General features: G+C 37.2%; 1 protein-coding gene across 1 annotated transcript in view; it reads right to left on the minus strand.

Annotated features, from left to right (window-relative positions):
- Positions 1–19,658: 19,658 nt before the first annotated feature.
- Positions 19,659–27,938, minus strand: part of TES (testin LIM domain protein) — a 51,551-nt gene continuing 43,271 nt past the window's right edge. Inside the window, exons 3-7 of the mRNA XM_003921064.4 lie at positions 27,634–27,886; positions 26,434–26,769; positions 25,001–25,216; positions 24,507–24,665; positions 19,659–19,958 (exon numbers count right to left, since the gene is read on the minus strand). Of these exons, the coding sequence (XP_003921113.1) occupies positions 19,770–19,958; positions 24,507–24,665; positions 25,001–25,216; positions 26,434–26,769; positions 27,634–27,886 (1,153 nt within the window). The 3' untranslated portion in view covers positions 19,659–19,769. The remainder of the gene's footprint in view (positions 19,959–24,506; positions 24,666–25,000; positions 25,217–26,433; positions 26,770–27,633; positions 27,887–27,938) is intronic.

The following is a 27,938-nucleotide window of genomic DNA, read 5'->3' on the forward strand; positions in this document are numbered from 1 at the left end:
AATGACAAAGAGAACATTACCACTGACTCCACAGAAATACAAAAACTATCAGAAACTACTATCAACACCTTTATGCACTCAAGCTAGAAAACCTAAAAGAAATTGATAAATTCCTGGAAATATACAACCTCCCAAGATTGAACCAGGAAGAAACTGAATCCTTGAACAGAGAATATCTCTTGTAAAGATTCTTCAAAATCTCAAACTCCAGCCCTCATTATTTCAAGAATTCCAGACATGTCTTACCAGGAATGTCCCCCTGGAGATGATATTGGCATTTTGAAGAAACATTTCCCAAAAAGAACTCACCATCTTCCTATTTCAAATCCTGTTCCTCCCTAGCCTGTGCTCTCCATATGCTCATCCATTACTGAAACTAGAAACTGCAGAATTGTCACTGACTCATATTTTGTACCTGTTGGCTTTGTTTGCTAAGATAAATTGAAAATGGGGTTGCTACGTTATTTTTTAACATATTATTTTCAAGTAACTCCAAACTTACAGAAAATTTGCAAAATGTGCTAATATTTTTGCGTATGCTCTTCACCTAAATTGGTTGCCAAATTTTAATATTTTCTCATATTTGCTTTGCTTTAGGATTCTATTTGTATATATGTATGTATTAATATATATGTAGCATATATATATGCTACATATACACATACATAGATACCAAGACCAACCAATTATATATATTTTTAACATATTTATGTATTGTTCAGTTTTATTTGAAAGTAAGTTACAAAGTGCATGCTTTTCCCTTAAATATTGCATTACTTTCCAATAATAAAAACATATTCCTATGAAATCACAGTAAAATTTTCAAAACCATAAAAACTGATATTATACTATTATCTAATTCAGAAGATTTATTCAGTTTATTCTAATTGTTTCTGACGTCTTTTATAGCATATATTTTACAGGTCTACAAGGCAATGAAGAATCACAGTTGCACTTACTTTTCAAATCTCTTTGGTCTTTCTTGATCTGGGGTGGTTCTTTGACCTTTCTTTGTATTTTATAACTTTTTTTTTTTTTATAATAGAGTCCATTGATCTTATAGAATGATTTTCAAGACTAGTTTCAGCTTATGCATTGTTGTCAGGAATGTAACAGAAGTAATGTAGTGTCCTTCTCAGGGTGTCACATCAGTCGGCTTATGATGTCAGTTTGTCTCATTACTGATTATGTCACCTTTGATCACATTAAGTAATATGTTGACCTTTTTTCATCTTATTTACTTCTTCACTTGCCATGAACACCTGGGTGTTTAATTCTGAAATTCTACCAAATTCAGACATTATCTTTCATTCCTTTGGGCTTTGCCCAGACACTAGTTTCACAACTGTGCCTCACTGACAAACTTTTCTTCCACATACTTGCTGAATTTGCATATTTGAAATACAAATTTGAGCATGAATTTTCCACACCTTTACTAATTAAGACTTTCAGTTCTACTCAATTCCTTGTAGTAACATTTCCAAACTATCTTATATGAAACACTAGCTTTTCAAAATATCCATGCAGCTAAAGGGATATTTGGTGAAATAAGTGTTGGGAATTTTATCTTAAGATATCTTGTAGAACCATATACATTAGCGCATTGAAGACTATGAGAAGTTTTACAGAAAAAAATTGAGCGTTTCTCACACTTTCTTAAAAAAAGAAAATTTTGTTTGCTAGTCCCCATAAATAACCCAATAAATAAGTGGTTTATGGAGTTAGTATTTTATAAAACACCTTTGGGAAACTGTCACTGGATAGCCATACTCTTCAGCTAGACTTACGTGATACACCCCGCCTCCCTTCTTCATCAACCCAAAGTCGATGACTCTTCCTGCCAATACCTATCATCGGTCAGAACTATTATTTCTACTTGATTCTCATGTCTTCTTACTGCATAATGCCTTCTGTCTACAAGACTGTTGTGAGATTATGTTTGGAATGCCCTTTGCTATCCCACCTTCCACCCTTCTCCTCCTGAGTCACTTATTCTCTTAAGAACCAGTTCACAGGTGGCCCTGCTCTCCGTCTTCTCTGCTCTTTTCTTCTCCCCTGCCATTTGTGTCCCTCTGTTGAGGACTTATTGCATATGATGGTCCTAGTCTGTTACAGCTGCTATAACAAAATACCATAAACTGGGTGGCTTATAGACAACAGAAGTTTATTCCTCCTAGTTCTAGAATCAGGAAAGTCCAAGACCAAGGCTCTGACAGATTCACTACCTGGTGAGGGCCCATTTCCTCATAGATAGTCATCTTCTCAACTCTAATCAGACAGGGTGGAAGGAGCAAGGGGTCTCTCTCAGACTTCCTTTATGAGGGCACTAATGCTATCCATGAGGGTCCCCTCATCCTCCACCATGACCTAATCACTTCCCAAAGGCCCACCTTCTAATAACCATCACCTTAGGGGTGAGGATTTTAGCATGTGAATTTTGAGGGCACACACACATTCAGACCACATCCACGACAATTACTTGTTTGCACCTCTGCCTCTGTCCTCACTTGGTGAGCTTCTTATATGCCTTGTAAATATCATGGTATTTGGTAAGCTCTGAGTGTTGACTGCTGAATAACTGAATAAACACAGACTTGACATTTTCTACATACTGATTTTATCTGATGGATTTGTTAACATTGGCTCTACCTAATGACCATATCAGATTATTGGTTCTGAAGGAATTTTTTTATCAAGCCCAAAACCAAATAGAAATTTTTATTTTTCATTCCCCTTTTCTCATACAACTCACCTGTATTTAGAAATATGTGTTACAAATTATACGAAGGAAATAAGTTGATTATTTTATTAGAATATTAGTCAAAACAGTAGGTAACAGACATATTTCCATTTTATTTACTTTATAAGATTCATGAATTAAGAAGATATGATCATTTCATTGTTTAGTAACCAGATAAAACTTTCTGGTCGCGCCGGGCGCGGTGGCTCAAGCCTGTAATCCCAGCACTTTGGGAGGCCAAGGCGGGTGGATCACGAGGTCGAGAGATCGAGACCATCCTGGTCAACATGGTGAAACCCCGTCTCTACTAAAAGTGCAAAAAATTAGCTGGGCATGGTGGCACGTGCCTGTAATCCCAGCTACTCAGGAGGCTGAGGCAGGAGAATTGCCTGAGCCCAGGAGGCGGAGGTTGCGGTGAGCCGAGATCGCGCCATTGCACTCCAGCCTGGGTAACAAGGGCGAAACTCCGTCTCAAAAAAAAAAAAAACAAACAAACAAACAAAAAAAAACTTTCTGGTCTATATGTATTTTACATTTCTTAAGCATAACTAATTTTGTAATGTGGAAGAATATGTGAGTTTGATACATTTTGCTTATAGAATAATTCAAAGTTTCTAGCCACAGATTTCCTGGCTTTTCTGTTCATTCAGAATGTCATCACTAATCTCTTTTTCATTTCAGATATTTGGGTATCTAATGATATTTTAAAAAATATAACATGGTTAGTACAGTGTATCTAGTTTCTTTTAAATTCAATTTAGAACTTGATAGCTAGTCTTAATTCATTTTTCTTGATAAATGCATATTACTACATTTAATAAGAAACCCATTTTCTTCAACTTACTGTAAACAGGTGAATATGTGGTGATAAACAGTGTTCTTGCATCATCTATGACTTTTATAGGTACTGCTTATCTTGAAATATTCTTTACCTTCTTCCAGTTAAAGATGCGATCTGTCAGAGGCTTAGCATTTGTTAAACAGCATTGAGAAAAGCCCTAGCCTATGACACCTGTGCATTCTCAACTTCCTATTTTCCCACTTTCAGTCACCACAGGACCAGCTACTTTATTTTCATAACAGGAAAGCAGGGTCATCTGAAAGGGTCAAGATGTGGACTCTTTCCTAATCAGAGACCTCAGAGCCTGAAGGAGTGCAACTTAGTTCCTGTACCTTTGGAGACAATTGTAGGGGAGTAAACTTTTCCGTAGTAGGAGAGGTACTGTGATTTTTTTCTGTATCGCTCTCCAATTTGTCAAGAATGTGTTTGAAATCAGATGTTGAACTAAACTCTAGGTTTAATTTTATTTCAAATACATTCCAGACAGATTATAGCACAGGATAGGGTATATCACTCAGCCTCCCTGCACACTGTGACTCATAAGGAAACCCCTTTTACAAGCTGCCAACAAATCAAGAGCTTGGGTTACCAGGGGTTGAGCGAGCACAGATGCAGAGTGAGCTGGAATGGAGCTGGGCAGGGACACAGTGTCCATTCCAGGTTGGCAAAAGTGCACAGTTTACACTTGCAAGGCAAGGTTGGTGCTTGAGAACAGTCAAGGAGGCTGATAAATACTTAGTAAATCAGGCTAAGAATGCATGATTTTCTTTTCCCGCATACTCCTAATGTGTTTCCAAAGCTGAGATAGGAATTGTTAATTTTCCAAAGTCTTTTCTTTGTTGTTAATGGGTAAGCCATTTAAAAACAGAGTTCTGATCCAACCCCAAAATCACAGCTCAACTTGTAATGCTGCAGTATGCGGTGGCTTGAATCAGCATTACCATACAAGGCAGCTTTGAATTCCTCGCAGTAACCTTTTATTACTGTTTTTAAGTTTCCCAAGCACTGCCAAATATCTTGAACTTTGTGGAATGATTATAAACTTTATAAACATAAACCTTTGATTCCCCTTTGAAATTCTGCTAAAGAAAGCCAAAATTATATTAACAGTGCATATATTTCAAAATCAAAGACCTGTAATATCATTTTGATTGTGCACTCTTGGAAAAAAATTTGTTGGGATCATTGGACAATTGATAAAGGGGCATTGCAACAGCTGTGCTGGTTTTCAGGAAAAAAATGATACAACCCCAGGAACAATGTTTGGGCTGAAAAGCAGGCCTGCATGTCTAGTTGTTTGCAGATGCCTTGGCTATTTAGAAAGCTGCCCCTTTAAAATCTCCAAAACATTTTGTTAGAAACACTTCATAATGGAAGTATGTTTTCCTTGGCACCTCAGCAGAGCAGTTCTTGCTTTCATTTCAAAATATGAGAGATTTCGTTAGAAACAGAAAGGGTTTTGTCTTTTGCAAGCTGACATGATGCATGGCCCAGAATCAATCCGATGTGGAGCAACTCCTTAAGGAGAGAAGAGCTTTCTCAAAGAACAGGCAACAGCTTTTGGAAGCTGCAAAGGCACTTGGAAGAAATCTCTGTGAAAGGGCAAGCAAGCAAAAGAAAACTATTTTTATGTGGTGCCGACATCGTGACCTGACATAGTTCATGTGAAAGGGAAGAAGACATACATTCAGTGTTTAGTATGGCATGGTGAACATGAATTTACACATCAGGGCTTGATTGCCAGGTTGAGAATTCCAGGTCTTTCACTCTTAGCTTGGTGGCTTTTCAAATTACATAATCATAATAATTCCACTGTCCTCAGTTATTTTATCTGTAAAATGATATAATAACATACCTACCTGAAAGGGTTGTTGTGAGGATTAAGTGAGTTTGTATGTATAAAGTAAATATAACATTGACTAGAGCTACTTTTTGAAAGAGTGCAAAGAAAATTTAAAATAGAACAGGGTAACTAAGAATAAACTTTATCTTAAAAAGGTTTCCAGTAAATTTACTCTCACATAACACTTGCCCCAACACACACACACAGAAACATACACACTCACTTGCTCTCACACACATGCACATTTCTAATGTTTTTACCTCTCCTATTTGTAAAATCTATAAGTACTTTGGAAAAGGTTCTATAATTATCTGCAAAGATCTTCTAGATGGGAATAAGTCATAGAAATTCCATTTCATTTTATTAAGAATCAAGAACCTATCTTAGCCTTTGATAAGGATATTGAATCTTCCCTCTGAGATGCCACTGCTTTAAGGCAGGGCTGTTATGTTTGCTTCTGTATGCCAGCCATGGGAATGGGGAGAGGGGAATGCTTAATATTGAGTGGTGATGATAATTCATAATGGTGTCTTATAGTTACCTTACAGATTTTGCAAAAGAGCATAGGGTATTTCCTGGTACAGGCAAATGCAAGGTGCTTTGCCATTTATTAAAAAAAAAAAACAAACAAAAAAACTGTAATCCCAGCTACTCAGGAGGCTGAGGCAGGAGAATTGCCTGAACCCAGGAGGCGGAGGTTGCAGTGAGCCGAGATCGCGCCATTGCACTCCAGCCTGGGTAACGAGAGTGAAACTCCGTCTCAAAAAAAAAAAAAAAAAAAAAAAAAAGCATGACATGGAAAATTAATTCAAAATGAAAGCACCGTGTCGCTGTGGACCTCAGCTGTCCTCCAGCTCCTGTCTTCCTTGCTTCCATTTCACACCCATCTGCAGACTTTGTTTGGAATGAGGGAAGAAAGAGAAAATGTGTCTGGAAAAAAAAAAAAAAGAATGTACTATATGACTTTGTCGATCAGAGCTTCCAATACTCTCACCTCGTCCCTTACAATTCTCTCTTACAAATGCTTAAATTCTTTGAAGGTCTCTTTTCTAAATTTTATCAATTGCAATTAAAAATAATTTATTTAAAAAGTTGACAAAAAAGTAAGAAATCAGGTAAGTCACTGATTACAAATACTATGCATACCATCTTTCTTTGGAAAACTGCAAATGTTCACAAACTTCAAGACGCAGCACTAGATTTTATCTCTCCTATTGCACTTATCACAATGGATTGCCATTTGTTTAAATACCTCTCTCATTTATGAGATATGACACTGTAAACTTCTTGAGGCCAAGGTCTATGATGTATAAAAGTTTTTACCCACAGTACTCTGGAGTTCATGGGTGATTAATAAATCCCGACTTCTCCAATCTTCCTTAAATAAGTGTCTTTTATTTCATAGAATCTGGAGAACAAACAAGGTCCTGTATTCTAAGTTTTTTCCCACTGAATCTTCAGCAGCACTAAAGGTGTTTCTCACTTTAGCACCTGGAGTGTTGAGGATTCCATTTGTTCACCATAGAAATTCAAGAACTGAAGACTCTTGGTGAAAATATAGGCCTTCTGTTTGCCCCATGACTGTGATTCTAACCTCTGGAATGTACTGTCCTGAAAATAGTGCTTGCCAGAATTTCTGAATCTAGAATATTGTAAACACTACTGATGTGTATACACTCTCAAATAAAGTTTATAGAATTAAGTTTCTTAAGACTGCACAACTGTATAAATCCCTAAGCAAAGGAAGGAGAAAAGTAGATAAGTAGATAAGAAGATGAAAGTTAATATCCCAATGCATTTGCATAAGTAACTAATTGTATGAATTTGTATTAATAATATTTTATAGCATACAGACAAAATGTGTTTTATAGAAATTCTCTTTTACATATCAAATAATTCTGTTCAGTAGATGTTGGATATCTTGGCCACATAACAAAGGATCCCCATATTCAGCAGTATAAAACAACTGTTTATTATGCTTATAGATTCTGTGGTTCAGGAATTGGACAGTGGGTTTAGGTTTTTCTGCTGATGTCAGGGGCTTCAGCTGATAGACTAGAGGCCCAGGATTGGAACTGTTTGAAGATTTGTTCACCCAGGTTTCTGGCAGTCAGTGCTGGCATTGGGCTGGGAGCCTCAGTTCCTATCCATATGTGTCTTTCCACATGGACTCTCTGGGTGGAAAACTTCGGGTTTCTCCACAGTATTAGGACTTGGTTTCAAAAGCAAGCATCCTCAGCATAGATGGTAGGGGAGAGATAAAGAGAGCAAGAATGAGTGAGAGTGATCCTGGAGAGCTCCTATCACCTCTGATGACCTTGCCTAGCAAGACAGACATGCTGCAGTCTGTTAGTCCAGGCAGTAGCAAAATTTTACTCAGTTTCAAGGAGAGGGAAGATAGACTCCAGATGATTGTCAACAAGGTTCTACAAGAACACTTGGGACCAGAAATATTGCCATGACCATTTGTGAAAATGTAATCTGCCATATAGGGATTGACAGTCCTGTTTTGTAGGTGAGAAATTGAGGCACAGCTTAAATGGTTATTCACATCCCCGCAGATAGTAAGTGGAGAGTTCACCCTTCAATCCAGTTCTTTTGACTTAGCAACATAATTTTGCCACTACACTACAACTGTGGAGGCCAAACCTTCACGTGCACACTCCACTTATATGAAGAGATGAATGACTTTTGATGAGATGTATTTTGTTCTTTCATTTGTTAAAATATAATTGAGACTTCATATGAAACATGTTAAACTGTGAACATTAATAAGAGAAAATGTATAATAAAATTCCAAGTTTTCCCTGAACTATGAGCTAACTTAAAAAAATTTTTATTTTGAAATAATTTCAGGCTGATAGAAAAACTGCAAACAATATTACAAAGAATTTGTTTATGCTTAACCCAGATCCTTCAACCGCTAACATTTTACCACATTTGCTTTCTTATTCTCTATGGTACTTTTTCTAAAACATTTATGTGTAGGTTGCAGATGTGATACTCCTTTGTCCCCAAATACTTACTTCAATGTGTATTTCTTTCTTTTTCTTTCTTTCTTTCTTTTTTTTTTTAAGATATTCTCTTGCATGATCATGGCAGGAAATTAAATATTATATCATACTGTTGTCTAATGTATGGACCTTATTTTTATCTACAATTTAAATAGACACTAGAATAGAGTAATTTTTTCTTTTTTTCAGAAAAAGCAAGTCAATATATTTCCTTTTGTCTTCTCACAAAGGCAAATGCTGGTGTTCAGAGGAGTAATTACTACCCTGGAGAGGTTCATGATTCTTTAAGATATGTATGTTTTAAAAAATAAAGCTAATTTCTCTAGGAATTACTTTTCTCTGTATGAGTTTGCTTTTGTTAGTGATCCTCTTCTCTGTCAATCAGATGGAAATATAAGATTTCTATCATTTATAGGACCCAAGTGAAAACAGTATAGCTAATAAAGAATTTCCTTAAACTTTTAAGAGTAGCTAATGAAACTGGAGCTAATAGAAGTAACAAAAGTGACTGTAGCTAATGAAGCTAGTGAATGCAGAATGAAACGGTAGCTAATGAGTCATTGGGCTGCAGTAATTAGGCTGATTCAATGTAATATACATGAAATATGAAATATATTCATTTTTTTTCTTTTTATCCACCTCTGGGTTATGGTAAACATTTAATTTCTCTTTGATGTAGTTTATTACTGAATAAAACCATAAATTAATATATCCAATAGTTAGAGAAGGAAGAGAATAGATCAGGAATAAGTTTGGGAAAGAAAGTAAAATGTAGAGAAAGAAAAGTTTAGGAGAAACATTCAGAAAGGCAGAAAAAATGAAAAAGATAAGAGAGGAATGGGTGATATATTGTCATCTATTGCATGGTTTATGTATAGATGAAGTTAATGAATACAGCAATTAGTGGCTCAATGTACAAACTGGGGCGTGAGATTTCAGAGGCCCTAGGGGAAAGGGAAAATAAGGAATTAGCATTGTTGAAACATTTAATACCACAACCTTTTCTGTAGTTTGTTGTCAGATAAGCAGATCCTTGATACCCTTTACAATTTAATGAGTACTCAGAATTTTTTAGGTCTCAGAACTTGCAATATCTATTGTGGAAGTACAAAAACTGCTGATAAAATTTCACCAAAAAAGAGAAAATACACTAAATTTGTCATTGCTACCTGGAGAAATATAGAATAACATGAAAATCATTTCAAAACTGTCTTTGACATGACACATTTGATAAGGACACTGAGCCCTTTTTGGTAAGCTGTTATCAGATACAAATCATAACTTTTGTCTATTGACTTCTTCATCTATATCTCTAGCCAGAGGTTTTTCTTAAGCATTCACTTTCGGGTCCCAAACTGCCCGCTGTACTCCTCCACTTGCCTCATGCTCAACATACTCCCAAGTGAACTAATCATTTTTCTCTCAGTGTAGCTCTTCCCTAAGTGGATTTCCCATTTCTGTTGAGATTACCGCTATTCTTCCAATTGGCAGGGTTGTCTTTGACTCCTCCCTGTCCTTCAGCCATACTGTAATTGTGGCTCGTAGATTCTATTTTTGCAATGTTCCTTTTAATCCATCCACTTACCTAGGGGAACAGTGAAAGCAGCCTCTCGTACTAGAGAAGATATTTTGACATCACAAACAGCTGCTTCAGCATCACCTGTCAGTGACAGGTCTTCGTTACTTTCATTTTCTGTTACCTACTTGTCGGCTTCATGAGCCTGTGAACACGGAGAGCTTACCCTCACTTCCTCAATATCCCAATGTGACACATGACTTAGTAAAGGGTGAACTAAGGGTATTTGAGGATGAACACATGATCTTCATTAATTATCTATCTGTACCGGTTAGGAAAGGTTAACTCCTATGACCAACAAGCCCAGTATCAGTGGTTTGAATCAACAACTGGATATTTCTTGTCCACATCATGTTTCAGTGCACAACACTGCAAAGGAGAAAGCCTCCTTGATCTCTTGGCTCCGCCATCTTGGCCTGAGTTGTCATGGCAAAGCCTGAAAGGGACTCCATTGCTACTTTCCATGGTCTCTTGGCCAAAACTCAATCAGAAAGCTCCACACAACTGTAGTGGATGCTAGGAAATATAGTTGCACTGGAAATAAATTTGGAGATCATCTAGGCAGTGTTTGCCATGCTATCCTTCTAACTCTCTACTTAGAATTATAAGAGTAAACTAGCAGTGTCTTTCTGCTGACAGTGACCCCCTAAGCTCCCTGATTCACTCCCACTTATTTCCACTGTGTTCCCCTCTCAAAATTCATTTGATGAGATTTTTAACTGTTTTGCTTAGGTTGCATGACTCTGTCCCCTGATCATAAACTGGTTTGTCTATGTGTAAAACAACTGGAGACAATCAGATTTTTTTTTTTCTGGGAAATCTGGAATCAGAACCAAGAGGCAGCCAGTCAGTCTCTCAGTGTGACACTATTTGTAACCTATGAACTCAGAAATTTTAGGGCACCCATCTTTACTAACTGATCATGCAGTCTAAGGAGCAGAGAGACTGTGCCTACAGAGAAAGAAAAAAGAAGCAGATACCCAGGGAGGAACTTGGAGGGAGAGGAAAAAGGCCTGTGGCTGCCCAGCCCTGGCTTCTGTTCCATCTGTAGACTGACTACTTCCTGTACTCCTGCCTGTACCCTTACGATCAATCCTTTTGATATTAGAAAAGATAAATAATCCTAAAAAAGAAGACACCCTTCCTAATTCCACAAAGAATTTGAAGCAGACTAAAATGAGAATTCATAAAACATTGTCTGGAAAAAGGATTTAAATTATAATTGCTATGTTAGTGGAGGTTGAGATTTGGTTCAAAGCTTCCTGGAAGTCAAAATGAAAAAAAAAAAAGATATCACAATTTCAGAAAGGAAGAAATATACACCTTTCTTTGTGGAGTGAAGCTCTGTTAGTATTAAGAACTAATAGTAATTTCTTAGGCACATAAAAATGATTCCTATGTGAGAGTTCATAGCCCTCAATTCATCCAGACTGTCAAAGAGAAACTCAATTTTCACATGTCAAGGCAAAGAGCAATGCTGAGAAACTGAGAAGAAAATTTCAATCTCCATTCTGGGTATTATTCAGGCCCTTATAAAATATTTTTAATATCCTTGACCTTCTGTTGTTATTAATATATCCTCTGTTCTTGAGCCTTCCCCTCTCCCCATTTGGCTAGTATTTCATATTCTGCTGGTATTCTTTACTTCAGGCCTATTGCCTCTATAATGTAAAACTCATGGGAGCGGGGATCTTGTTTATCTTGTTCACATCATTGGTCCCAGTGCCTGAAACCATTCCTGACACATAGCAGATAATAAATATTGATTGACTAAGCAAATCAATGAATGAAGTCATGGAGAGAAGTGGAGATGGCAGAGCTTGAGAGAAAAGAAATTGGGCAGGTTAAGATTTGGAGAACTTGTGGAGAGAGCAGCTGGAGGTATGAGAAAGGCAGGTAGCAGAGAAGAGGAGATTTTAAGTGTTGCTGAAGGTTGTGTAATTGGATCCTTGCACTGTCATTTTTAAAAACACAAGTGATTTTTTTAGTTAAAAAAAAATACTTATTGTTACGTAGGTATGTTTCTATCTTTTCTTTTTTCTTTTTTCTTTTTTTTTTTTTTTTTTTTTGAGACAGAGTCTCGATCTTGTTGCCCAGGGTGGAGTGCAATGGCGCAATCTAGGCTCATTGCAACCTCTGCCTCCTAGGTTCAAGCGATTCTCTTGTATCCTCAGCCTTCCAAGTAGCTGGGATTACAGGTGTATGCCACCATGCCCAGCTAATTTTTTGTATTTTTAGTAGAGACAGGGTTTCACTATATTTGTCAGGCTGGTCTCGAACTCCTGACCTCAGGTGATTCACCTGCCTCGGCCTCCCAAAGTGCTGGGATTACAGGTGTAAGCCACAGCGCCTGGCCTACTTAGCTATGTTTTTTCTTTTGCTCTATTCTTTAGAAACTTGACCAAATGAGTTCCATCTCAATTAGCAAAACTCTTACCTGATTTATTATGGCTTATTCAGATGTCATTTAATTCATTTTGTTTTTCACCATTTTGGGGGCACATATCATGTGTTAAGTACACTATTTGGTTCTAAGGAAATAAACATGAAAACATTATATTTCTGCACTGAAGTAGGGCAATGATATCAGTAAACTAGTCGTATAGGTCAAGATGTATGTGAGAAAAGATGGGTTTCAAACTTGGGGTGTGGAAGGGTGATGGATCAGCTTCTTAGAGGTAACTCTTTGCAAAGTCATGGAGGTATAAAGGAAGCTACTAACTTCAAAAAACTGCAAACATTCAATTATGGCTAGATGCCCATGTGTATATATGAAAAGGGTGGGAAAAGAGGCTGAATCATTGTTAGATTTTTCAGTAAGGGAATGCTAATATGTTTGCTGAATTGCACTCTGGCAGAAGAAAAGAGAGTGAATCTGTGATAGTATAAAATATATATATCATCTTTCCTTCCATTTCCAGGCATGTAACTCCTAAAATCATGGCCTCTCCAAAGTGATAGATGTAATCTATTAGTAATAATGTGTTTGTGTATGTGAATGAGTTGACTGATGGCTGGCAGCCCCTAAGTAGCTTCAGGATAGGGGCTGGTCACTAGAAAGACCAAGGCAGGATTAGAGGTGGGGTTAAGACTTCCAGCTCCCCCTACCTACCTTCCAGGGAGAGAAGAATGGCTGAAGGCTAAGTTGAGAACCAATTACCAATAATATCATCAAGCATGCTTATGTAATGAAGCCTTCATAAAAAAACCAAAATGAAAGGATTCTTGGAACTTTATATCTGAACACATTGTGTTTTCTGGAGAGTGGTACATCCAGGGAGGGAATAGAAGCTCAGTGCCCCTTCTCACATGCCTTGCCCTGTATGTCTTTTTGTCCTTTGTAATATCCTTTATAATAAACTGGCAAATATAAGTAAATTGTATCCCTGAGTTCTGTGAGTGGCTCCAGCAAGTTAATAGAACCCATATAAAGGGATGTTGGAATGCTGATTTATAGCCGGTTGACCAGAAGCACAGATAAAGCAACCTGGGGGTTGAGATTGGTATTGGATGTGGAGAGCCATCTTGTGAAAGTGAGTGCTCAACCTGTGGGATCTAACACAGGCTTCAGGTAGATAGCATCAGAAGTAAACTGGAGGGCACCCAGCTTGTGTCTGCTGCACAATTTGCCAATTGCTAGGTGTGTGGGGAAACACCCCTTTATGTCTGGTGTTAGAAATGTGTTGGTGAAAGCTGGGCACGGTGGCTCATGCCTATAATTCCAGCACTTTGGGAGGCTGAGGCGGGTGGATCATCTGAGGTCGGGAGTTCAAGACTAGCCTGGCCAACATGGTGAAACCCCGTCTCTACTAAAAATACAAAAAATTAGCTGGGCATGGTGCTGGTGGTTGGGGGTACCTGTAATCCCAGCTGCTTGGGAGGCTGAGGCAAGAGAATGACTTGAACCCATGAGGCAGAGGTTGCAGTGAGCCAAGATTATGCCACTGAACTCCAATCTAGCCATCAAGAGTGAAACTCCCATCTAAAAACAAAACAAGAAAAGCAAAGAAATGTGTTGGTGAGAGTGAAGTAGGAGAAAATGAGTTTATTTTTTTTCTTCAGTATTCTCAGGATTAGAACAATGTTTCTTAAAGTGTAAGCATCAGCTGGGAAATTGTTCAGAATGCAAATTCTCAGGCCCTATCCAAGATCTGCTGAATCAGAAACTCAGGGAAGTGGAGTCCAGTAATCTGTATTTAACAAACTCTGCATGCAGTTGAATTTGATGCATGTTAAAGTTTGAGGACCACTGAATTAGAACAAAGGACCTGATAGGAACTTATGGTGAGAAATGGTAAGTTTATCAGCCCAAGTGTTCGTTATAGTAATGGAAAAATAGGCATAGACAGACTGAAATAAGTGTTTCAGATGGCCAGATAAGTCAGCATGGGAGGAACACTAAGGAATTAAGTCATCACTTTTGAGAGAGAGGCAGTGGTGGTGCTTGATAGACATGTAACAGTGACCTGTGGCTTTGAAAATGAATCAGACAGAGAGAATGAGATGCCAGGAGCAAGACAAGCATAGTCTAATAACCAGAACCCCGAAGACGTCAGTGTCTCCTGCCCTGACTCCACACATTGCTGGCCATGAAAAGTGAAATCTTACGTAAGAAAGGTGTCCCCAAATGAGGTTCCTGGCTCATCTCACAAGCCAATAGAAACCTCAAACTTTAGATTCATACTTATTTACAAACATACCTTTTAGTTATCTAAACAATGCTGAATCTAAACAATCATACATTAGCAAAATGGTTTTGTTCTGGGCAGCATGTGCCTAGACCTCATGGTATGAATTGTGCTTGGATAAGTCAACCATAGCAACTCTGTTTCCCTTTGCCTCTGATGAGAATGAGCAGGTGACGTATTTGTAGCTAATGAAGTGGAAAGGCAGGTGAATCAGCTGGGGGCTCCTGGGAAAGATTTTCTTCCTTCTCTAGAGTAAAATACCCTTTTGCCACTTCTCTATTATTTTGGATGATGTCATATGAGGGAGTGGTGCTTGAATGAAGGGACAAATGAGAATGGAAGGCAACACATAGGGGATGGAAGAATAAGATTAAAATAAACTTGTTCTGAACCAAATTTGGGTTAGTCTACATCTTGTCTTAAAACCACTCTTAGGTTTTTAGTTGCTTACAGCCAAAAGCTCTCCTGATGACCCATCTTTCTCTAGGAAACTACAAGAATTAACCTTAGCCTGCCTCTAGGCCCTGCTTATTTTTTATTTATTATTATTATTTTTTTGAGACGGAGTTTCGCTCTTGTTACCCAGGCTGGAGTGCAATGGCGCGATCTCGGCTCACCGCAACCTCCGCCTCCTGGGTTCAGGCAATTCTCCTGCCTCAGCCTCCTGAGTAGCTGGGACTACAGGCACGCGCCACCATGCCCTGCTAATTTTTTTTTGTATTTTTAGTAGAGACGGGGTTTCACCATGTTGACAAAGATGGTCTCGATCTCTTGACCTCGTGATCCACCCGCCTCGGCCTCCCAAAGTGCTGGGATTACAGGCGTGAGGCACCGCGCCTGGCCAGGCCCTGCTTATTATACCTGGCCACTAGATTTTTCAGCCTCACTGGAAACCTGATACCCACTCTGCTTTGTACTTCGAATTTGGCCATATCTCCTCCTACATTCTTATCTCTGTACCCACTGACATCCAACTTCTGTCAAGGGCAGACTCCTTCGTACTCTCAAACTCTTTTTCTCCAACTGACACCTAGTTATTCCCAAAGTCTGTTTCTTCTGCAGTATTTATTTTTATTTAAATTTTTTTTTTTTTTTTTAGACGGAGTTTCGCTTGTTACCCAGGCTGCAGTGCAATGGCATGATCTCGGCTCACTGCAACTTCCACCTCCTGTCCTGGGTTCAGGCAATTCTCCTGCCTCAGCCTCCCGAGTAGTAGCTCGGATTACAGGCATGCACCACCGTGCCCAGCTTTTTTTTTTTTTTTTTTTTTTTTTGTATTTTTAATAGAGACGGGGTTTCACCATGTTGACCAGGATGGTCTCAATCTCTTGACCTCGTGATCCACCCACCTCAGCCTCCCAAAGTGCTGGGATTACAGGCTTGAGCCACCGCGCCCGGCCCTCTTCTGTAGTATTTCAAGTAGAGTCTGGCACAATCCCCGTGGGATAGGCATCTTCCTCACTCTCTACTGTTATTCCCATTAAAGGCTGTTTGTTTCCTTAACAATCAAAGCTCTTTGAGGTGCAGTACATGGGCCTAGACTTTACCACTCATCTCCACCCTGAGTTTTCATCTTCTATCAGATTCTATGATACTGCACATTCTCTTGATAACTTTAGCACTGGCTTAACTCTTTTCTCCACCATTTTTCCTGTTGTTATTCTTCATGAGTTTGATACATTATTTCCATTCAACACTTGGCCTGATATTTCTTAGATGCTTCAAATCCAACAATGTTGTCCTTCATCCCCCTGTAATAGGGGGAGGAGGAGAATCAATGGAATATGGCCAGAAAATGTCTCTCTAGATTCCTAAATCCAACTCTCCCTTGAATTAAGCATGATGCCTTCATAGTCCATTAATATTTATGGAGAAATCAATTCTAGTATTCATCTCTGTATTCACTAATGGCTGACCCTAGTAAAGATAACTGGGTACAAGTTGGTTTTGTTATTGGCTGACGGACAAGATACCCTGGTGAGAAGTATCACTGAAAAAAATTGATAGCAGCCTTCATAAATGTCATCATAAAATGCCATTCAAAACAAGTATAAAAAGTTAATGGCATCTTGAGTGCTTCAAATTATATTACCAGATTAAATAGAAGCTACAATGACATGTTCTCTGTGAAAGAACAAAATAATTAGCCAAGGCTATTTAAGCATTAACTAAATATATGAAAAAAGATCCTATTAATCTATTAACCACACCAGAATGTTTTTTTTGTTTTTGTGGTCAGAACACTTCCACATACCCCAGCACAGTGGGTCCTTTTCATACATGTGGGCATTCAGTACAATCAACAAAATTGTCAGAGAGCATTTAAATCAGCAGAGGTTAAGAAGGGGCAGATTAGTAAGAAATTATGGCAATGTGCCTTTTTATGTAGACATTGACAGAATCTTAAGTTTCCAAAGAATGAAGTGAATACCCAGAAGACAAGTTCAGATATGCCAAGGCATCTCAAGACAAAGTCTGAATACTGATCTTGGGTGTTGGTGTCTCTTGTTAACTATGGTGAAGTTGGATGAGCTTTAAACACTACGTGTTGGAAATTCCTTGAGAATGAATCAGTGATGAATCCCTTGCCTTTGGTGAAATTTGTGCTGAAATACTTCAAAGTCAGAATTGGAAATCTATGCTTCAAGACTTCAGTAATAAAATTTCAGCTAGAGTTGATGAAAAGAAAGAACAATCCCTAGCCTCTCATTTCAAAAACAAAAACAAAAAAAAAACAACAAAAAAAAAAAAAAAAAAAAGGAAGGAAGAAACATAGGTATATAGGTACCATGCAACAGATACAAAGGCCAGTATGTCTCAAGAGCAAACCAGATTTCCTAAGAGAACTGAATGTGTTAGTAGCAGATGGGTTCTGTTTCAGTTTATTCTCACTTAGCCACGTCTGGGAAAAGTTAAGTTGTACAACTTTGTGGACAAAGTGCTGCAGAAAATAAAAATATATTTGTTGCCATTTAAGATAAAGATATGAACAAGCATAAAGTGATCTTTATAGACAGTAATGATACTTGTGATGTTAGCATCTAAAATTGTATGCAGAATTAGATTACTTTAGATAAAGTAACAGGTATCCAAGCTCCAAAAGATACTTTTGCATGGTTGAAGAAGGGATCATGCAGAAGGAATACATATGTATGCCTGGTATGCACATATGCATGCGTGTGTTGTGGAGCGGAGTGGAGAGGTGGCATGTAAAGAGAAGTACTATTGGCCAAACAGGAGCTGAAAAGAAAAAAGTCAACTTATTCTGGATATGTGTCAGAGAAAACTGCTACTCACACTATGACAGAAATAATATCAGACTGAGGGGAAAAAAGCCTTATGGCCTGCTAGTAGGAAGAATAAATCTACCACTATTCCCCATTTTCTTCCTGTCTCATGGCAAGTTTCCATGAAAAAATTGTTCTTTAAATACTTTTTACATATAAAGATACCAGAGTTGCAAATCAAGTATAAGGGAAGGTTTCTTACATCCAGCTGAATAGAAAAAAAAGTTCTCCCAAATTTTAATTAAAATTACACATTCCCTTTCTTTAAAAAGGAAAAAAAAAAAAAAAAAACTCCTGCGGGACTAAAAACAACTTAAAAGTTCTGATTTTAAAGTTTCATAAACCTTATCTTTTCTCCATAATGAAAAGTCTAGTTTCTGTTTGGTCCTGTCAGAGGCAGCCTTTATTTTCATTTGGGTAATTTTTATCCTTGGAGACATCGCCCCCTGCTGTAGTATGTGCTTAGTTGCAGAAGCATTTTTCACTCAAAAAGGATATGATCAAAATGATGCAATGATTATTGAAAGAAACTTTATTTTGAATATATGTATCATTCATTTCATTTAATTTTCATAGTGCATAGCTATGTATAGAAGTACACAGGGAAAAATAAACATTAGAAATACCTAACCATGGAACTGTATAAGTGAAGACATTTGATATATCCATGGATAGGTTTAGAAGTATTACAAAACAGGATCCATTAGAAAAGAATAAAAACCATGAAAAAAAAAAAACATGACAGGCAAGTACAATCAGTATAAATCATAGTTTTCTGGGTACAAAAACTACATATTCTTTGGATTAACAGCAAACAGGTGGCTTGGCTTTTATGTCCAACCCAGAAATAATCTATAGAAGTAAAAAGTGTATAGGCCAGGCACAGTGGCCCCCACGCCAGTAATTCCAGCACTAAGGGAGGCCGAGGTGAGCAGATCATCTGAGGTCAAGAGTTCAAGACCAGCCTGGCCAACATGGTGAAACCCTATCTCTACTAGAAATACAAAAATTAGCTGGTGTGGTGGTGTGCGCCTGTAATCCCAGCTATTAGGGAGGCTGAGGCAGGAAAATTGTTCCAAATACAAAAAGTAGAAGTAAAAAGTGTGGATACTGTTATACCACATGTGATACTAAAATATTCAAGGCCACAGATGAAAGTTACCAACTTACAAAGGGAATACTAAGAGGTAGTAGGATACATTAAAAAATAGAGAAATGCAATAAAAGAAATGCCACCTCTGTCTAAATCAGAAAAGAGTAAATGCATAGCCATTAAAACAGCAGCTCTACATACTACACTGCATTTCTCTTTGTCAAAAAGAATTCATTGTGTATCATTACAAAGGTCAGTGAATAAGATGAGGCAATAAATGTACAACCTTGGTATTAGAGCAAATTTAGTTTCCTTTTCATTTTACACATGAGGGAAAAAAGGAGTACAGAACCAGAAATGCTCATCTTTCCATTCACTACACTAAGTGTTTGGCATAAATGGAAGAGACATGAAGTTTAATTAGATACAAGCTTCCAAATAAATGATCTCACATTTGAAAAGCTATGGAAAGACAAAATTCTTTACTGTTTAACAAATCAAATGCTTAAAGCAAGTTTAAATGTTGAAGCAGAAAAAAAATTGATTTAAAAATGGCAAAAAAAATTAAAATCTCGGTTTCCTTTACAGGTTTTTTTTTTCCTTTTATTTTTTTTCAAAATGTATTTTACAGTAGAAATGCAGACCACTTTGGATAGCTACGGCTCAATACTGCTAGATGCTCTCCTCCTAAGACATCATCTTCTTACATTCTACCGAACAGAAAACCATCCCTTCCACTGGCATGAACTTCTGCCCAATGAGGCATTTGCTGCAGCAGGAGCACAGAAAGCACTCTGTGGATGCATGCCAGCTGAAATTGTTATACGTCACCCGCTGCACTTCTGGGTCGATGGCATTGTGGCATCCTTGACACACCTATTAAGAAATAAGAGGAGAGGATGAGAGATCAAGCTGTAATGGTAACATTTTCATCTTAGGACAAACTGAACACATTTCTTTAGATAATAAATTAAAACTCAGAATGACAACCTCAGAAATACATGATGGGGGGTGGCCTTCTAGCTAACCATTTTGGCCAACTGTTAAGGGAGATCAGTATGTTAAGCAGCCTGATAAAGAACAGGTGAAGGCCAAACAGGTGATTTGATGCATGTAAGAAAACTCCATGGCATTCAAAGCAGAAAGTCTTGATGGCAAGTTCCAAAGCTGTTTGCTTAGTTTTGATATATTTTATTAGATTGCACATTTGTAATGACACAAGTTTATGAGATGATTTTTCCTTGTTCATTAAAGCTTTGAAGTGTTAATTTTACCTGTCTTACCTATGACATGAGATTATTAACACCACTAATTTCTAGACAGTAGTAAATTAAAATCATGTTCAAAGTAATTAAGGACTCAATTAAAAATACTGACAGTGTTTGAGAATAATGAATTTGTACTAAAAATATAATGTAATTGGCTTCTAATTCTGTCATAAGATCAGTCATAATTTATGTGTAATCTAATATTGTAGAACATTAATACTTACAATCCCTGTACCATTCAGTATGTGGTATGGATGAATATATATATATATATATATATATATATATATATATATAGCATATAAACACATATATACATACACAAACATACATATATTTACACCACAAAATTTTCTTATTCAAACATGTATATGAGGAAAATGAATAACCTATATTATAACAAAACCAGTTTGGACCTCTAAAACACTGGATAGTCATGCCTTCTTGTGTATACAGGTTCTGAATAAATATGACTATCTTAGGGTTTTTAAATATTTCCTAACAAGTGAAGAAGCCAAGACTGACTGTATTAATAGTGACTAATCTTAAGCACTCGTGGTCTCTTAATGTGATTGTCAGGAATTACTAAGGGATAAGGGGCAGGAGCAGGTGGGTGGAGGCCATTTAGCTTGAGCCTTCTTACTTGAAAAGACTTCAAAATGTGGCTGTTACTCTCTGGGTAATTGGTTTAGGCAGTAAAGTGAGGCCTGGTTACATATGTCCATCTGAGACCTGCATATTTTTTTAGTTGCATTGCTTCTGATTGCAGAGATTACAGCTCTGTAATCTATAAGTTAGGTCAGCCCAATCGTCCCTGAGATACAAGGAAAATACTTTCTTTGTATAATCAATACAGTATTCCTGAATACAACAAAAATGAATGCTACAATTACAAGCACATTTCTAATATGTAGCTGCACCATGCAAGCAATTGCTTTTTGTATATATTTATTTTTATAGCTTTATAATTCATTTAGGATGTTATCTTATTGTTTTCTACGTTATATAATCTTTCCATTTTAAAATTTATGATCAACAAATATACATATTTATGTATGTATTATGTCATGTTTCAATACATGTATACATAGTATAATGATCAAATCAGGGTAGTCAGGATATTCCTCTCCTTAAACATTTATCATTTCCTTGTGATAAGAACATTCAATCTTTTATTATTTCTTGTTTGTATAAGTATTTTAAATGTGTTTTTGTAAAATACTGTGTGTTTTATTCCTTTGCTTTTAGACCATGATCTATCTTCTTTTTCTCAGACTTGAGAAAAAGTGGATCTTTTTATAATTTGGATTATAAAATTCAAATTATAAATATATATTGGATTTATAATCTTTTTATAATTTGTGGATCTTTTTATAATTACCCAAAATACATATTTTCAGTTGCAATTTACGAAAAAGAGATAACTAATGTTTGATTACACATGAAATTAAGATTTTTTAAGAAAATTCTTTAGGTAAAAAAGTAATTAGTACACGTAAACGGTATAGAGGATTAAGTTTTGTGGTTTCATAAAATTTCATTTTACTAATAATTTGATTACCGTTCATTCAAAATCTGGCATGTAATCACAGGTCAAATCTACTGATCCCTATAAAATTGGCCCAGGCTGCGCCAAGGGCCTGGGGACAGCAGAACCGTTCAGGCAGGTGATGTGCTTCACCACTTCCTGGCTGCCGTTTGATTTTCCTGTGTTCCTAAACCTTTACTATTTCAAAGAATTATTTCCTTTAATCCTTCTGTTTTTCTTTGTATATAAGAACATAAAAGAGCTAATTATACCTGTTGTAATGACCTCCCTGGCAGGAAAGAGTACCCTGGGAAATATGACAGATGGAAATTCTGGGAGTAACCATGGAGTACCAGTGACCACACAGAGACAAAGTAGGTGCATATCCCATTTTTTTCCTTCCAGGTAATTTATTATTTTTTCTCGGAAAGGTTGTTTGGAGTTGAATACTTGATTTCAGGTCTAAAAGCAATTTGTTTTTGTTTTTTTTTTCTTTCTCTTTTTTAAGATTAAAAGATCTAAGCAGATCAATGCGCTGAACTAGATATTCTCCAAATTTTATATAATGTAGCATGCTGCTTGGGTAGCTCTCTGCTGGTAGCTGGACTTTGTTCAGACGATGGATAGGTATGCTAATTTTAATATTAAGCAAAGGCCATTGATATATTCTACTGAGAAAATAAACCTAAAAGAAATGATGCTATGTTATAAAATGAAATAATTTGAAAATTCTTTTAATTAAAAAAAATCGTATCTGTGGGCATTCCCTGCCATTGATTAGAAACAGTGTAATACAGAAAAGCTTGCAATAGCTTAAAAAAAAAAGCAGTTTCACTGTTTCAGTTTATCTTTATTGAGCACCTACTATGTTGTCCTAGTGTTAGGAACAGAACAGAAAATGCAGATTAATAAAAAAAAAATTACAGCCCTGATGGAGTTACATTCTAGTCCTTGAGACTAAGGTCAGACAGCAGACAAAAAAGGTATACATTATAATACCCTTAGTTTGTAGAAAAACTGTTGGAATAATATTCATTGAAGCAGTTTTTAGCTAAATAACATGTCAGGCTACATGATGATTTAACATCTTGTTCCCCAGGTAGAAGGAAGGCCCATGGTAGCCCCAAAGCAAATGAGAAATATTAAGAACAAAAGTTAGTCACCCAAACATTTTCTAAGTGCAGACACTGAAGATATAGAAATAATAAGTCACGCTCTATCCTCCAGCTGCTTACAGTCTAGTGAAGGAGACAGATGAATGAAATTCTCTCACACACACACACCACTGGGAACACAGAGAGCCTAGAGACAAAGGTGGAGTTTGGGCATAGGGAATCAGGAAAGGTGTTCTGAAAAAAAGTTAAACCTAAACTGAGTCTAAAGGAATAAATATGCAGGCACAGTCAGGTAAAACAGGGGAAAGTACGGTGTATTAGAAAAACTATTAAGAGTGAGCAAAAGACAAAGAATAGTGTGTGAACTAGAAACTGCTGGTTAACATGTGGAAATGTATGATTTGGGTTGGACAACTCGTAGATGCGACATGATAGGCACGAAGGGGCCAGATCTATTAAAAGCTTAATAATTTGCATTTTAGGAAGATCATTTTCTATCATTATGGTGGGTAGCTTTTCAGCAAGATGAACGAAAATAGGGGAATGAAATTTGAGGCCACTGCAATAGTCAAAATGACAAAAAAGAAAGGTCTGAAGTCGAATGGTTGTAATTATAAGAATGTGAAATATATTGATGAGGCACAATTGATAGAAAATGAATAACTGTATTTAGAAAGGCTGAAAACTGGCAAACATCAAAACGTGGTATCCTGTCTTCACAGTACCACATTCTTAGAACTAGATAAACTATATGTAATTTTATTCCTTAGCCAGGAGTCTCTTTCACTGAATAGCTCAAGGGATCATTAACTAGTATGTGTTTTGCTGCATATAAAGAAGTAAATGTGTATTTGAATACTCTTGGGGCTTACACACTTTACCATCTATGGTCAGCCTTTTATCCTTTATCTACATTACTATCACTTGGCCATTATGCCATAACAGTTCTGTATAAGTGGAATAAATGCAAGAAAAAATATACTCTCACAAGGGAATGTCTGGCCCACACAAAAATCTAAATATGCAGGTTAAAATTTGTTATGCCAAATCAATTCAATGAGGGTTTAAGAAATAAGCATCTTACAGTCTCCAGGTAGCAAAAACAAAAGTCCAGTGGGTGGGCCAGTAACATGAACAGAAACTATCAGTCATATTCCAGTAGAGCTAAAGAGTATCAATAACCCCTAGACACCTTTATTGAAATGGAATCTGATCACTAATTATGAGAATAAAACAGTCACATTCCCATTAAGAATTTTTTTAAGTGAGGATTTTATTATTGAGCAGTACCTATAATTGGTACTGTAAACTCCACAGGTAGAAATCTTGAGGTGGCTCATACTGTATGTACTGGTTTTGAATTGCCTTGATTTTAACACCCTGTGGTAGGAATCATTTGCTTTCTACTTAGGAGGAGTGCTTTCTGTTTTCCATTTGTAAGAGGATTTAAGAAAAGCATAAACTCAAGTCCTAAAGCAGGCTGAGGCAACCATATCCTTAGAACACCTCTCACCACAGCATGATTCTTCACATAGCAGGGCTTGCACACGGGCTTGTCATTGACCATCACGTATATTTCCCCAGCTAGGATGCTGTCACAGTCAAAGCAGCAGAAGTGTTTCAGGTGCCAATTCTGGTTTTCTGCCTGGGTATACTCATTGCTAAATATCAGCTAGGAAGAAAATAAAAGTAAAGATGGTTTTTTAAAAATATAATAAGAGATATAGGTCTATAAAAACATACTTTTTCAGGGTCTGAAGTTTGATAACCTAAAGCTTGAACTTATGCTATCACTTAGTTTCATCTAATCGATCTTTTATAGTCTTTCATTTGTTAACCCAATTAACACAGACACTCAGAATGAATGATATCAGGTTTCTTTTTTAAAACTTCCTTTGATGTAAACAGATCACTTGCTCTTTGGTTAGTTCTTGTTGCTTTCTAGGTAAAGGGACTATATGAGGGTTTAACAGGGCACCAGCAGGCAGGTAGTCCCATAGAACATACCTCATCACAGCCAGCACATCGGGGTTTCTCGCTGTCACAGTAATGTCTGCCACAGTATAGCTTCTCATTCTTCCAGAAATAAATCATGTCAACCAGGAGTTCATGGCAGACGCTGCAGACAAAACAGGCTGGGTGCCACAGTTTATCGTAGCCGGCCCTTTCAGCATAGATGGCGGGGTCGCCTTCCTTCATATTCAGTTTGCAACAATAGCAGGACTGAAAGGGAAGCCATCCAGAACAACCTTGTCATTAGAAGACTGCCATTTCTTATCATTGGCTACAGTAGAAATTCAGAGAAACAACTTTAAAGAGACATAATTTCTCCTGAAGTTGCAAGTTTGTTGATGTACACAATAAAGTATTAATACTTCTGTGAAATGGAATCTCAGCTTTCTCCAGACTGTTCAAATCTACTTCATTCACCCTATGTGTAATAGGATATTGTTTCCTGAAATAAAAGTCACTTATGGAAAAAGGATAATAGTAATTTTCAGCTCAATTTTAAGTAGATTCTCTAAAAAGATTACCTTGGAGCTTATTAGTGCTCTTTTTTCTCAACTCAGCTTTACTGGTGCTCAGTGGAGCTATAAGAACTCCTTACGTCTCTGTCTTATAATTCCTCCTACCTTCAAATCATTAGCAAAATACTTCAATTTCTCCCTTTAGAAGAGATTTAAGAAAAAGCTTCACTATACATCCACATAAATTTAAGTTTAAATTTTAGGCATATTCTCACAAGCAAAACTGAATTAACCTAAGCATATAGTCTTATTTGTAGGCAGAGATAAGCAATTAACTCTAAGATTATGTTTAGAAACAAACAGATTCTAGAATAATATGCGGTCTTTGATCAGCATGCCAATAGCAACTACTATCTGTACATAAAACTCACAATTGGCTGGTGCGGTGGCTCACTCCTGTAATACCAACACTTTGGGAGGCCGACGTGGGCAGATCACAAGGTCAGGAGAGATCAAGACCATCCTGGCTCCTGGCTAACATGGTGAAACCCCATCTCTATTAAAAACATAAAAAATTCCCCGCATGGTGGCACACACCTATAGTCCCAGCTACTTGGGAGGCTGAGGCAGGAGAATACTTGAACCCGGAAGCAGAGGCTGCAGTGAGGCAAGGTCACACCACTGCACTCTAGCCTGGGTGACAGAGTGAGACTCCATCTCAAAACAAAAACAAAACTCTCACTATTGTCAATAATCATTGACAATAGATACACGGAAAATTTGGATTTAGACAGAAGTTTCAAACATGATGACCCTCTATGGGAAGTCTAAACTGAATCTTAATTCCATTTATTTCTCATACCTATTCCCTTTTGGAAACTCAGAGGAATGGTCCCCAAAAAAGTTCAAAGAAAGGGGAAAAAAACCTGTAAAATATACAAATCGGGCCAACAGTGTGACCACTCTACTTACATATTGAGTACTTTTGTGCTCAGCAGATTTGTCCTCCATGGCCCCCGCTGCTGGTGGGGTGCTTCTATCCCCTCCAGGGATGTACATTTTTTTGGGGCCTTGGGCATCCATCTCACAGGGAAGTTTGACATCTCCTACTCCCAGAGCCTCACTCTTATATTTCTTCACAAACTGCTCCATCTCCTTCACCTCTCTGGGAGACAACTCATGGCACTTTGAGGGGTCTTGATCATGTGCAGGGAGCTGCTTTGCCAGCTGCTTCTTCCGGTACTGTGCACCCTCTGAGCCCGCCACTGGCTGCTTTTCCTTGGGTAGCATCTGCATGTACTGCCTGGCCTGAAACACAAGGAGGCCAATGTTAACTGGGAGAAGGATTGGCCATTAGGCAGTATGACATTTTATAACACGCATCAGAAACAAGTTACTTAAGAAAGAAGTGGGTTCCATCCAATAACAGCAACTCACCCTCACAGCATATTCAGAAGTTAAAACTCAAAAATGGTATATTAAATAGATTTAGTTGGGTAAAAAAGTGACACTATTTCTCCATGAAATTATACATTTTTTCAGTTTGTAAGATCTGGGTTACTACTGTTTACTTAAGGTAAATAAACAAATGTACAACTGAAAAAGAACACAAACTTCTCGGCAGACATGTTTGGAATGGTCTATAGGACCAGAAGCATGTTTATCACATAAAACATGGTACCACAAAATTCTCTTTAATGATTTAACTAACTTTAAAAGATTTGCAAATGTTTCATTTAGTTGTTATAAAACAGATCTTTTTGGTCTTATACAGTATTAATAAAGAAAATAAAAGAGATAAAGTTGAATATTTTTTTCAGGTCTAAATGGACAAAAATTCTTTTCTTTACCATCTTAAGAGAAATCCTTTCAAGAGTAAGCTAGAAGAATTACTAGATTGATATAAACCATGTGATTTACATCTAATTATTAAGAATGTTAAACTACTTCCTCAAAAAGGTAAACACAGCTAGGGAGTTGGAAAAAAAATGTATAAAGTATCTAGTCTTATATTCAAAAGACTAGAATGGGAATCAGAAGTCAAAGTAATGAGAATCCCAGAAGAATAATAGATCTGGAATCTGTGGAGCTGATCAGGTCACCAAAGAAACTGCCCCAAATAAACAGTCCAGGAACTTCAATAAGGGAACTCTTTGTCCCAATATTATTTACCAATGCCTGATTGTGGACAGGAGGAGCCCACTCATAGGTAACTGTATTGATGGAGACATTCTTCTTGGCAGCAACTGGATTGGTCAATATCATAACATTGCGTTTATACATGGGAATTCCATCTGACTTTAGTTTTGCGATCAAGGTAGTATATTTGGTGTCTTCAAAAAGCTTTCCCACTTTTCGATCCTCTTCATTGCTCAAGAGGACATCATGCTCTTCTTGGCCACACTTGCAGTTACGACATATTTTTCTATGATTTTGGAAATAAGTAGAAAATGATTAATTATACCTAATTGATATTT

Source organism: Saimiri boliviensis, chromosome 10 (genome assembly GCF_048565385.1).
Source record: "Saimiri boliviensis isolate mSaiBol1 chromosome 10, mSaiBol1.pri, whole genome shotgun sequence".
Taxonomy (NCBI): domain Eukaryota; kingdom Metazoa; phylum Chordata; class Mammalia; order Primates; family Cebidae; genus Saimiri; species Saimiri boliviensis.